Here is a 14,286-nt window from a genome sequence, read left to right on the forward strand (position 1 = left end):
GTATGCAATGTGTTAATTATTGAAACTGTCCTACCAATTTGGTTTGAAACTGTGTCATTGCTATTTGTTTCTCAATAAAATTATGGGGGAAAAAAGTATACAGGACAGCTCTTGAATTTTATCAGCTTACCAATAAATACTAACTTTTTTCATTCTGAAGTTAGTGTTATTATTAAAGAAACAGACAGAAAACGTCACTGTCACTGGGCTTAAATTGCAGCGCAGTGTCTTGGTCTTGTTAAATTTTCTATTTCCTATAAAAACAGAACTCATTCCAATGCTTCAATAAGAAAAAAATAACTGAATTTCCAAATAAAATTTTCCTTTTCTGTGGCGCTGGCAGGAATCCCACCTTGCCCCTGCTAGGCAACATTTCTACTACTGAGCTACACCCCTTCCTCAAAATGAAGTTTTAGAGCCCATGGTACAGACAACAGTTTTGAAGCAAAAGCAATTTTGAGTAAGTGGCTGCTTGGGTTTAAACCTCAAGAGCTGAGGCCCTGGCCTAGACAAGAGACATACAGGGGATTTTTTTCCATACCAGACAATAGCTGCACAGGCTCGCTGGAATAAGGGGACAGAGTGCAGATCCTGTCTCAAAGAGACCAGAGAAATGAGGTAAATTATGGAAAAGTTAGAGATCCTGAGGGTGGAAGGGCAAGGACCCCACTGTCTCTGGGAATGCAGAGTTCCCCACAGCAGACCTGCATGGATAACAGAGGTGCTACAGTGCCCCAAGTGTAGCACCCCAAAGTGATACAGAAAACTCCTTACCAGAGAGGCAGGGGAGAATACAGACCCCTTTTTTTTTTTTTTTTTTTTTTTTTTTTTTTTTTTTTTTTTTTTTTTTTTTTTTTTTTTTTTTTTTTTTTTTTTTTTAATTTATGTATTTGGTACTGGTTCTCACTATGCAGCTCGGACTCATAGCAATCCTCCTGTTTCAGCCTCCCCAGTGCTGGGATTACAGGCATGCACCACCATACCCAGTTTATGCAGATCATAATTGTTACTACAGATGTGGGAACCAAAGTCCAAGAAAGAAAGGGAAGGAGAAGGCTCAAGTTTTGACACTTGAAAGTCTTCAGGGGGTGATTCAGTGATTAAAGAATCAAAAGAAAAAACAAAGGCCATGAAACTTGTTTGGGAGAATTGAAATTGGATTCCTTTTAACATTTTCTGAGAGTTCTACAAAGAATGACAAGCCTTTTAAACTTAATTTTCATTTGTTCTGTTGTTCTTCATAAAACACTTTACCTGTGCAGAGCCTCATGAATCCTGGCTTTGCCAGCAGCAGCTGGAAAAGACCCACCTAGGAAACTACTTGAGACAGGAAACTTTGTAAGTTCTGTCCTACTTCCTTTGGGGCAGGATCTACAACATGATTACAGGTAGACAGAGGAAGTCTCAATTGTCAGTTCTTTTGGTAATTGTAAAACATTGATTGAAAGCTTATATATTTATTCTGAGATACTCATCTTCAGTTTAATATTTTGAAAATAAAAATTGTTATATTTTTGTTTGTGACTAGTATCAATAATGATGTGCCTATGAGTAGCATCTTACGTTTAAGCACTGTATGCATCAGACTTTTACACAAATTAACTCAATGATCTCTTCTTTGTACATACTGGGAAACTTAGGCATGAAATTTTAATAACCTGCTTGCAGTCATGCATATCAAAGAGGATGGCATTATAGTTTTGCCTTCAAGAGCACATGTGGCTTTGCAAAATGCACTGTCTCTGGGGCTGCAGTGCACACACAGATGAGTTGTGCTACCTGCATTCATATGTGCAGTCCCTCTAATAATCTTTTGAAAGTGGTAACATAGCAGGGAAATATGTATCATGTGAGTCAGGTAAGACCACTCTCAATCTCTCTCTCTCTCTCTCTCTCTCTCTCTCTCTCTCTCTCTCTCTCTCTCTCCCCACCCCCCGAAATGAGTGCTATGCAATGCTCACTTTTAATGGACTTAAATGAAACTCTAGGAAAATTTGCCATTAGCCAATAGTCATACTTTGAGTTTTATTTAAGTCATAGACTGGTATATACGGCATCTAGGAGAGTCTATATAATTTTCAGAGAATGGATTCACTGCTGTACTTAGCATGAGAGTTTTTGTTAGAAGCAGACTCTATCATGACCTATTGTTTTGTGGGCTTTTGGCACAAATTTACAAAGATAGGTTCTGCTTCTCTCATTCATGGACTAGTTCAAAACATGGATTCGAAAAAAAGAGAATATATATATATTTTAGAGGAATTAATAAAAATGCACTGAAAAATTCCAAATAATATTTTAAGTAGCCCTCATTTTTCTACATTTTCAGGTACATATGCTGGCATAGACCCCATGAATGCATTACTGACTATCCAATAAAATGGGAACAGGTTAAACAGGTTAAAGAAAATAGGTTCTACAGCGAGTCCTACTCTTGGGTCCAATGTTTCAAATGCCAGAGGGTGTGAGGGGTGGGGATGAGTGCTAGAAAGGTAAAGAGATGAGAACAAAGGGTCATTCTGCTATAGGGAGTATTTTAGAAATTTTTGGGGAACTTTTTATTCTATTGTATGATCTCAGCATACTGAAATACTTAAAAATCATTATCAACTGTTTCATTTCATATACCTGTTAATAGTTATAGAATATTAACATTATAGATATCATATTGATTTTTAAGAGTTAAATGTATCAGCAAGCATATCACCTGAGATGCTTCAGGACAGCAAAGTAGATAGCCACAATGTCTGTGACAGAAGAAACTGCCTGTTGGAAAAGGCTGGGCTCTCAGAGTGGACCCTAAGCCACACACAGCCTTGGTTAAAGATAAAATCCACCACCTCCTTCAGGCGGACTCTACAGATACTGCAGGTGTACTACAGCAACTTGTATTTAATGAGTTGCATTTCCAAGAGATTCTGACATTTGAGTTCAAGACCCACTAGTCAGCTCACTGGCATCTGTATTCACATTACTGATAAAGGCCCATCGGCTGCACCTTCGGAGGTGATCTAACTTTTGTACTCATGAAGGAAATTTTACCTGGTAGGGTAAGCATCTGCTTAAACACCAGTGAGGTGGACTAGACTGGAGGGCTGCGGGCTTAGTACTGCACTTTCCTCATACTCTGGTGCTCCTGCCTTCTAAAATCAGTGCCTTCACACATTTGTGTGCCAGACTGTTGCCGAGACTTTGTGTCTGAAGGTTCTCAGGATTAGGGATGACAGTGCATTTAGACACTTTATTGACACATCTATTTAATATTTAGGGTGCCCTTGAGAAACACCTGGAAACATCTGGATCTTTATTTTCATGTTTTCAAAAGGCGTTATATACTAACACACTTGGGGGTTTATTTTGTAAAAACAGTACAAAATTAGAAGTGACAAAATCTACATTTTAGAATATTTCTGCAATTTTTCAGTGATTAGAACATAAGATATTGATGTTAAAAAGGTGATAAAATTTTTAAAAAAGTGACTTAAAGAGATTTTTCTACTGTCTCATTCTGAACAGTAAGAATTGGCAAAGTGTTTATTATGGTACATATGATAAAATACTTTTACACAAAAATGAAAAAAATATGGCAGACCAAATATCTTTAAAAAAATCTTTTAAATATTTATTTAGTTATGTATGCCATCTCGCTATGCAGCTCAGACTCTTAGTGATCTCTCCGTCTCAGCCTTCCCAGCGCTGGGATTACAGGTGTGCACCACCATGCCTAGTTTCGGTGGCCAGCATGGTGCACCTGGGCCTCTGGGGCCAGCACAGCATGCATTACCAGGTGTCGAAACCAGGTCCATGTGCTTGCCAGGCAGGTGCTTAGTCTGCTAAGCTATCTCCCCAGCTCCAAATGTCTTTAAAGTAAGGACAAAAATCAGAATCTTTTTATAAACTCATTTGAGAAGTCAAAATGACGTCTATTTCTATTAAAGCAGTGGATGACATTGTTATTTACACAAGACACATTCAAATTAACAATCTTTAAAAGCATGAACAGAGACATGATGACAACCTTCAGTTTTTAATTCTTGATCATTTGTGCCAAATTTTGTTTTCTTTTCTTTTTTCTTTTTTTGGCAGAACCGGGGATTGAACTCAGACCATTGAGCTTGCCAGGCAACCACTTATTCTACTGAGCCATCTCCCTGGCCCTAAATTTTCTGAAAAAATAAAATAAAATAAAATAAAAATTAAAAAAATAAAAATTCTTTTGGTAATAAGAGATTACTTCCCCAAATTTGGATCTGCATTACTGTATAATAAATAACTTAGGAAGACATATTTGACCCATATTTAAGATTGTTTAATAACCTTGTAGGTAAAAAGCATCTGTCATGATAATCTCTGTAAAACCTCTGGTTTCTCTCCTGTAAAACTGTTCTTGTTGAAGGCTCACAGAATGAGACAAGACTGCCACCATGTGGAACAAGCCTATGCCACAGCAAGAAAATAAACATTTTAAAATAAAGCAAGCCTTCTACTTAAATAAGGGCTTTATTGTACAGTGCAACAGAAACGATGACAAGTATTTGGATTTTTTTCCAGTTACATGGGATGTCCAGTTTTGGTACAGACAGTTGGACACTCGGACAAGACCAATTAGCAAATGCCCAGGATGGCAATTATCCACTGCTGTGCAACTCAGCCTGTTTCAGAGGCCAGCAGCACCTGCACTAGCTGGAGCTGGGTGGAGATGCCAAGCCGGGACCCAGCATCCAGGCGTGGATGGGCACATGCATTGTAACGGAAGCCTCGGGTGCCTGGCGCACATGCTAAGGGCCATGGGAAGCACACGTCTAGACTGAGTTCCAGTCTCCTGTGTCCCTCAACCCACACCCTTTCCTCTCTACCTGCTATAGGGCTAGGTGGCTCTTACTGAAACTCCATACAGTTAAGAAAACACTAGCTGATCTTCTTGAATTACCTCATTAACATTTGAAAATATGGAAATCTATTTTATTTTATTAGGTTAAACTGATGGGTTAATTGTACAATTCAGGAAAAATGTTTAAAATACTTAAAAATTTTCCAGAAAAAAAAGGGATTATTTAATTTCGGAGAGATCATTTTATTTTGCCCAGTCAGAGCCCTTCAGCATAGACATTCATATACATATATATATATATATGAACATTTCCAGAAACATTTATAATACATTTTTTAAAATACCAGCTTAATGGTATTTATTTACAAAAATATTTCATTACCTAATTTTAAACTTTTTTCCTGTAATGACAGTTCTTTTTGCTGATAAAGTACAGGAATGCAAAATAACTGCAAAGTTTTAACACATTTTTAGTGTTAGCAATAGTGCTTTTTTTGTTTTTAATGAAACGATACACAGAAAAAATTTTAAACCGTATTTCAAATGCATATTCCAGCAATTACCATTAAGATAGTTACTGGGACTGAGCTAGATTAAAAAACAAAATGAAACAAGAAACAAGTGCAGTAACTAAAAAACACCTGCATGTACAGTTTAAGGTATACACAAGCTAGAGCTCTATACCAAGCATGCTTGCCCGTGACATGGACAGGGTTAAGAGAAACTAAATCTTGCTCTTTTTCATATCGTCTTTTGGTAATGCATTTACAAAGAACCAACAGTATAACTACAACGCAAAATGTTTTCTGATTCTAGCTACCATGTTAGGTAGAGGTCACACCTAAAGTATCACAGTACTATTTATTTACAAAAAAGAAAGAAAAGAAAAAGAAAGAAAACATGACTTAGCTTCTTTGCATTGTTTTCCTCTGACACATTAAGTCTGTTTCAATTCCTTACACTGTCTTCAGTTGAAGCAAAATTTAGACAACACAAAACAAATAGCAACAGTTATTTTAAAATAACAAATAAATACAATTCCATTGCCATTAACCCATAGCCATTTAAAATGCCTGAGTCGAAAGACCTATAATAAATTAATACTCATTTATTTATGTATCTTATAAAATTGTATTTTAACCTATAAGCCTCACTCATTGCAAAACTGGAAAAACTGACATTCATTGAGTTTTCTGATGTAAGGAGAAAAATAAAATGCACTTACTGGACTATCATACTCAATTTATAAATGAACTGTGCCTGACAATTTGTCTGTGTTAGTAAGTGAAGAAAGCAATGCTAGACCCTGGTAACTGGGACATTATTAAAATAATTTAATTCAGCTGAGAATGCTAAGCTAAAGTTTTTTTCTTTTTTCTTTTTTTTTTTTTTTTTTTGTTGTTACAACAACCACTTTCTACCCACAGAATCTTTGACACTTTGAGGCAGTAGTAAGATCATAATGTTCACAGGAAAAATAATCCCTGTAGCACTTCACAAGAAATTGATCAGAATGATGATAAGAGCAATTAACAAAAGCTGTAAACAATATCTTCACATTCATTTTTAAATGAAAAAAGTGAGCATATATCTCAATCCAAGAGAACAAACACCCTAAAAAGGAAAAGAAAAAATATATAGGAGTGTCCTTTTTCAAAGTAAATACAGATTAAAAAGTCTAAGAATATTGATCAAGTATCTTACTGATAAGGAACAAATTCTATCAACTATAAAATAAAAACCTTCATTGACAAAAATACATAAACTCTGTTTTCTCTTTTGGAAATTTATTTTTAAAAAAGGTAGAAGAAAATACCTGGAAAACTATTTTAAATATATATATATATATATTTACTATATATCTATATTTTAAAACGATAGTTAAGGTAGACATCTGACAGTAAATTACAGCTACTGAGAAAGATCTTGAAATTACTGTTGTGGGCATTTTCCACAAAGTAAAATATTTGAAAATATTCAATAGAGGGTTTTCTTTTAAAATAAACATCATAATGGTATCTTTTCCTGTCATGTTTGAAGACTTTTAAATGATGTATGATTTTTTAAAATTAATTGTATCTCTATATGAGATATCAGTATTTCTTATTATAAGCAAAACAACTGTTTGTATGGATAATATACATACTTTTTAAGTACTTTGACTTAACAAGTTCACCAGTTTTTAAATGAAAGTACATTTATAAAAGTTTCATTTTAAAACTAAAAGTATATTCTCTAGCAGTATGTATAAATATAACATATTACTGTATGATTGTAAAACAAATCTGAAAGTGTTGCAATAATTTAAGACCAAGAACACTAAAACATACAGCAAATAGTTTTATGTTTTTTAATCTTTGAAAACTATATAAAACCCTATTAAAGGTTTTAAAACTGATCAGGTTAAGGTCCAGCTAGCAGCATATTCATGATTTTGGTATGTTTTATACACATGTATCATTTGACTTAAACTGAGAAATGTGAATCAAATAATAATACAAAATATTCATTACCCCAAATAAAGTGCAGAAAAAGTTCAAGTTTAAAGTTCAGTGCTCTTTACTTTGCAGAAACAAAATAAAATCATCAAAGTTAAAATGCACAATAAATCTTGGCCACAAAAAGAATTTTAACTTTGGATATAGCTTTCCTCAATGTCAAATGAGAAATACCTTAAGCAAAACATGTATAGAACACAGAACTCAGGGTAAAACTTGGAACTCTCTGGTATCTTCCACATAACTGTCCTTTCTGAAGCTGTCTCCCCAGAAGCCCCTATAAACTAAAAGTATGTAACACTTTCAGACTTATTTAAAACATTTGCTCACCTACATGAAATAACTTCAGAGGAACTTACAAATAAGAAGTTCCAAGTAAAATAAAAGCTTTTTCCTTTAAAGTACTGTACTTAAATTGCAATATACTTACACAGAGTAAAGTAGAAGCATTTTTTTTTCACATCCATAAAAATCAAACTAAGAAGTTAGTAATAGCTCAGCTGAATCTGTAACCAGATTTTGGAAACACATGGTATGACTGAAATGCAAACCAAGGGCATTAAAATGATGCAGAACTTCAAACAGACATAATACACAGAGGTTTTCAAATGTAAGATTTCAAGTAACACTAAGCAAATGTGTGTATGTGTGTATGGATTTTAGCTTGCAAAGTGAAATGAATGAACTACATATGTGGTACATACAGGGAAAACACTTCCTGACAAACTGCTAACTGACAAATACTTCAAGGATATTTTTGAGTAAAAGAATGAAACAATGTTAAGAATATGAAAAAAGCACACAAATTAAAAAAAATCTTTCATTTTTCTGATATTTTCTATTTTGGCCTTTTTTTATTTTTATTTTTTATTTATTTTATTATTATTATTTTTTGGTTAGTTTTCCTGAAATCCTGGCTTGCTGGTGACTATTTTTGCATTTTAAAAAAAGATGTTATCTTTTAAATTACAATAAATTCCCTGGGTTAGTTATTACTTCAAACTATCTCTTATCTACAGACGTCATCAAGTAAACTCTGAGAATCCTATTTCCTACATTCAAAAATACTTTAAGCTTTAAAATCTTTAAGTTTTCAGTCTCTAGAGCATAATTTATAGATTAACTTAAAAATGAAATAGATCATTTAAAACACTGATTTGACATTTTCTTATAAAATTTCTCTCATGTAAATCTACTTCTGTATCTGGAAATAATTACAAGTTTGATTCATTAATATACAAAAGGAAAAATGAAGTTTATAGACAAATAATAATAGCAAATTAAAGAAAGCTAATATGACCTTCTACTTGGATAAGGAATCAACCAGTATATTTTAATTTATTTAAAGCTTCTCAACTTTTTCAAATCTATAACTACTTATGACATTCACAAATCCTTTCTGGGACATATCATGGACAATAAGTTTTCTGGATAATACAGATTACAAAATAAGCAATTTGTATACTGTTGGATGTTCATCAGATAGTAAACAAATTCTGTTATTCACTGGTACTTTCTACAAATTCAAAACTTTAGAAAAGATTTAACAGATTTTAAATATTTGTTTTGTCTTGACCAATTACATTAAGCATATCTAGTCTCTATCCAATGATACTTAAACTAAATTTTGATGTAAACCTTTGTATTCAATAGTGTGTATTATAAAATGTAAAGAAAAACTAATGAAAACAATAAAATATGTATAAGACCAAAAAAGTCAAGATGCTCTACACATACCTTTAACGATCATATGGAATAGAAAAACAACTATGTTTGCTACCAATCTATGCTGATTATCTCTCAACGAAAAACTGAAAATGATTTTAAATGATTTTTATAGAAGAAAATACTTAAATTTCATTAATGTTAATTTTAATACTTGTTTTGCTTTTTGTTGCTTTAACAAGAGTCGACTGTAATCCCCAAATAGCTGCGCTATGAGACTGCTCACTTCCAGCTCTAGGGAGGGCTCCTTCCGGTCCGTGAGGCCATTCTCGCCCATCATGCTTTTCTACTGCTGGCTCCACCTTCATCATACTACACTACAGAAACAACTTAAGTACTGAAAAGTATTTTTCCTTTCCTTTTGGTTTTCTTAAACTTTGAAAGGATATACACAGTTATATATTTCTACAGAAAATATTTTATAGGTCATCAGACTAGACTCATATAGATCATTACTAGCAACAGATGCTTGTAATTTCCCATGCGATAGCATGTGCACTCAGATTTAACTGGTTCATCGCCTGAGTGTATTGGAACTGTTAGCAAATAAAAGGCATTTTAAAAAGGGAGCTGAGCATTTTACTGAAATAATGAAACATTAGTTTTTTAGCAATTTTAATTAAATAATGCAAAGGTACAATTAGTTAAACATTTTATAAAAATTCACGCAAAATTAAAAATGTAGCCAATTTCAACTTTTCTACAAATTTAACTGATAACTGTTTTGGTCAAATCCACCTTTAGCTGAGTTAATGAAAACAAAGACACAGGACTTTGAAGTATTCTCCTCACCACAATGGAGGTTTTTCTCACTTTCCACACTGCATAGCCACTACATGGAAACTTCCAGAATGATGAGCAATTCAGTCATGCTCTACACTTTTCTTTTTTCAATGAAAAGTGATGTATCACCTTGTTTTTCTTTTGACAAAATATGAAGTAAACACAAGTATGTAATAACAAGAATCCAATAGTAGCTCATACACAAGTCAACTATGTGTATGTTTTTATTATTTAAAGCCCACCATTCAGCTTAGTCTAAAGATATGGTAACAAACAGTTTCTTTTTTACTAATGATACTGATGGCCAGTCAGTTTAAGGGAAGAAAAGTCCAATACGGCTGTTTATAATCCAGTCCAATGACACATATATAAAGATTTCATCTTGAGGACTTTAGACTGTCTCTCCCCCAAAAAGGTCAAACACTGATGGCAGACACAACTGCACAGAATCTTTTGGCATATGGAAGTTTAATACAGGAATGATCCAAAGAATAGTCCCTGCCATGTCTCCACAATATCCCCTTTGTTTCACTTGTTGCATGTGACCTGTTTAGTTCCTGAATTTCAACTCAAGCTGGCACACCCCATACACTGGTTTCAGTGTGTGTGTGCACTCCTCAGGTAAAGCCACAACTGAGGTAAAACAGTGCATGATTGTGCTAGGAAAGAACAGTAGTCAGCGATGAACATCCTGTTAATGTTAACTTTCCTAAATAATCAGTGAAATAAAAACAGGAAAACTTTTTTCCTTCTGGCTAAAGTTGAACTTGTTTGATTCCAGTTGTCAGAACTGGTACCACTTCTTATCTTTGTATTTCAACATCATCTATAAGAGGAAAAAAACCAAGAAAAACATGTTTTTAAAATGCCAGAACAATAATAACTGATTTATATATTTTACAAAAACATTATATCATTCAGAAACATTCTGTAGAATTATTACATTGCTTACTCAAAATAAATTTATTGAAAGAAATAAAAACTGTTCCATTTAGAAGAAAGACAACCGTAACTATCAAGAACCAGCCAACTAGACCCTCAAACTTCTTAGAAATGTGATGTAATTTGGAGACATCTCAGTTATCGCAAACCTACAAATAAGGTAACTGTCAAAATCATGCTGGAGATTCTATAACTACTAGTATCTTAAATTTACTGAGTTCCTTCTTGGAGCCAGGTTCTAAATGACAGTTTCTTTACTTGAATTCATTTGATCTGTACAAAAATTACTGGATCACACATTATTTTTCTTCCATTTATAAATGGAGAACTTGAAGTTTCCAGGGCTACATAAAGTTAATGCCATGGTGAACTCTGGATTTAAGCCTGTCAACCTGATTCAAGAATGCATGATCACAACTACCTCAATGTCTGTCTCCCTTAGACTCTCAAACATGGCTGAAGAACAAAATTTGGTTGAAGGAAAAGCTATCAGTTTGAGATTGTGTACCTTGCTAGCTAGAGTACGGACATACCGTGAAACTGACTGATGTTTCTACATACTCTAGGAACTGCACAGTTAAGTGTGGAGTTGTAACGACAAAAATCCTGTCCTGCATTGAAAGATACTAACTAACCTGCATTAGAGGTGCAAGTGGGCAGATCCAAGTTCGTATGAAGAATCTCTAAATCTCTCTGAAGCCCTGGACAAATATCTCTCAGGTAAAATTACCTCTTTATGCATTCTAGGTTTCAACAATTTTGAGTAAAAAGATGACTTTTGGTTGAAATATGTAAAAGAAAGCTAATACTGCAGATTAGCTGCTCAAGTGTAAAAATAATCTTGATGTGGTTCCTTCATACAAACTCAAAATACCCTAAAGCTAGGCTCTAAATATGGGTATCTCAGTCCAAAGTATGGCAGATGTGTGAAAGAAATGTAAAGCATGTATTTTACTTAAAGGTTTTTAAATTCAGGTTTTAGACAATACTATGTTAGTTAGAAAAAACACATTTGTCAGAGTTGTTTAGGGACCCTACTCTGTTTCTGAGCTCCACTATAACTTCCGAGCTCCATTAAGATAAATTCACAGTAAAAGGCATCCTGCTTCCCCTCCATGTGAACTGGTCTATGAGACAGACCTAGTATTGTTTATTTGAATCAAATGTTTGCTAATATCAGTATTTAAATCTGCCTGGGAGAATCAAAGAAGCAAATTATTTTTCTTCTAGGACAAGGTGGTAGTATATTATGAGGAACTAAAGCAAACTGTTATTGTTACTATATTTCCTAAGAAACAGTTGCAAAACTGCTGGCATTTAAAAAGATCCAGACAAGCAAGTTCCTTCAAAACTTATAAATTTCAGTAAAAGCAAAGGCCTCGGAGACACATGCTTGCAATGGTTCCTTCTAGTGAAAAAATTCAGGAATTCGTGATTATAAAAAGAATGTAAGAAAATTCACATGCAGAAACAGAACACCTACAACAATTTGCATACTTGCCTTATCTAGGATTCTTTTATCTTTTTGCTATACATACCTCATGGGCATGTTTAGAAAATGCATCTGCACTTGATAACATAGCTGCTGTTCTTTCTTCCAAGTCGCCAAGCTTTTGCCCTCTTTCATCTAGTGCCAGACGAGCTCGTGCCAATTCACCAACAACTCCAGATGCTGCCCCTTTCACACCTTCGATGCCACCAGGGCCAGGAATATGCTGTGCAAGACTTCTTGAAGCCTTTCCTGAGGATGACTCTCCAACTGATTGGATTGATAAATATAAAAAGTAACTCAAACAATTAAAATTTTGTAAGTATAAAATCCTACAACATAATACTGAAGTACAATTTTGAATTGAGTGACAATTAGAATATTTACATAGTTGTGTTTAATACATACTTTGCTCTTATCATGATGGTCTAAATGATTTCAAGATACTTTTTTCAATGTGCAAAAATAACAGTGCAGATTAACAAATATCCTATGCTAGTTCAAATATATGCTTTTGCAGGACTTCTGCAGAAAGAAGCTGATAATTATTTGTTGAAATGAATGTTGTGACTTAAAACAGTATTTCCACTGACAAACTAATAATTTATAGTTAAAAATTATTCTTAAGGGGTCACAATACTAAAGATTATTAACTTAAAACTATTTAACTTCAAATATATAGATTTAAGTTTAAATACAGAAATCTAATTTTATCTGATATTGTTAATGATTATGCTTAGGCTCAGACAAAAAATGAATATATTTACTATATTTTCAGTCTTCATAATTCATAGATATGTTGCAACTTTTTCTGTATCTCCATTTATTTTGTCATTTACTAAATAGAAATGAAATTTCTCCTTACAAACATCTTAGGATTTATCGTTTTTCCTCCATCCATAATCCAGCTCCTGGGATCCAACACCCAGATCACGCCAAGTTTTATCCCATCCTAAACTCATTTTCTTTTTTTCCTTCAATTTACATTTTCTTCATCTCCTCCTTTCTCTTCCCTTCCCTTCTCTCTTCCCTTTTACTCCCTTAACTTCTTTCTTTCAAATAATTCACATACCATAAAACTGTTCCTTAAGGTACTGGTGCAAACATCACCAGGATCTAATCTCAGAATATTTCATCATTCCCAAAGACACGCCATGCCTGTTTGCAATCACGTTCCATTTCTCCGTTCATAGTCTTTGCCAAGCAGTGCTGGGGAGACAGCTCAATAGAATAAGCACTTGCCTGGCAAGTGTAAGGTCCTGAATTCAATCCCCAGTACCGCAAAAAAAAAAAAAAAAAAAAAAAAAAAAAAAAAAAAAAAAGTCTTTGCCAATCCCTTTGCAAATTAACTTAATTTTCGAGAAACTGTAGGACAGTTTTCTATAAGAGGATGTAACACTTTTTACTCCCACTTGCAGGACATGAAGAGTTCTCATTTCTTCACATCTGCTAATGCTTGTTTTCATGCATGTTTTTGACAGTGACCCTATCCTAGTAAGTGTGAAACCATATCTCATTGTGGTTTTGATTTCTATTTCCTGAGTAACAAATGATGCTGAGCATCTTTTTATGTTCTTATGGATCAGCTGTGTGTTTTCTTTGAAGAAATATCTATTCAAACCTATCCATTAAAAATTAGGCCCTTTTTATTCAAGCTATAAGTATTCTTTACGTATCTTAGATAATAAATTTTATTAGCTATCAGATATGTGATTTGTAAATTTTTATCATTTTTTTGAATATATTTTTCATTTTCTTGATTTTTTTTAAGCACCAAGTTTTAAATTCGGAAGAATTCACATTTCCCTCTTTTTTGTTTGCTTCTGATTTAGGTGTCATACCTAAGAAACCACTACCTGATTCAAGTTCAAAAGGTTTGCATCTATGTCTTCTAAGAGTTGTATGTTTTAGCTCTTATACTGAAGTCTTTAAAATGTTTTGGATTTTTTGTGTATGCCTTGAAGTTGCGGTCCAACTTCTTTTAATGTGGATATTAAGTTCCCAACATCATTTTTTTT

General features: G+C 33.7%; 1 protein-coding gene across 3 annotated transcripts in view; it reads right to left on the reverse strand.

The window, feature by feature from the left end:
• Nucleotides 1-9,661: 9,661 nt before the first annotated feature.
• Stxbp5 (syntaxin binding protein 5) overlaps nt 9,662-14,286 on the reverse strand; it is a 190,057-nt gene continuing 185,432 nt past the window's right edge. For 2 of the 3 annotated variants that reach the window (XM_023705777.1, XM_004645484.2), the window contains 2 exons: nt 12,318-12,538; nt 9,662-10,663 (listed from right to left, as the gene is read on the reverse strand). In XM_023705777.1, the coding sequence (XP_023561545.1) occupies nt 10,622-10,663; nt 12,318-12,538 (263 nt within the window). In that variant the 3' untranslated portion in view covers nt 9,662-10,621. The remainder of the gene's footprint in view (nt 10,664-12,317; nt 12,539-14,286) is intronic. The other variant, XM_004645485.2, reaches the window with a different exon arrangement.

This window comes from Octodon degus, unplaced genomic scaffold, assembly GCF_000260255.1.
Source record: "Octodon degus isolate 3935 unplaced genomic scaffold, OctDeg1.0 scaffold00229, whole genome shotgun sequence".
NCBI classification, from domain to species: domain Eukaryota; kingdom Metazoa; phylum Chordata; class Mammalia; order Rodentia; family Octodontidae; genus Octodon; species Octodon degus.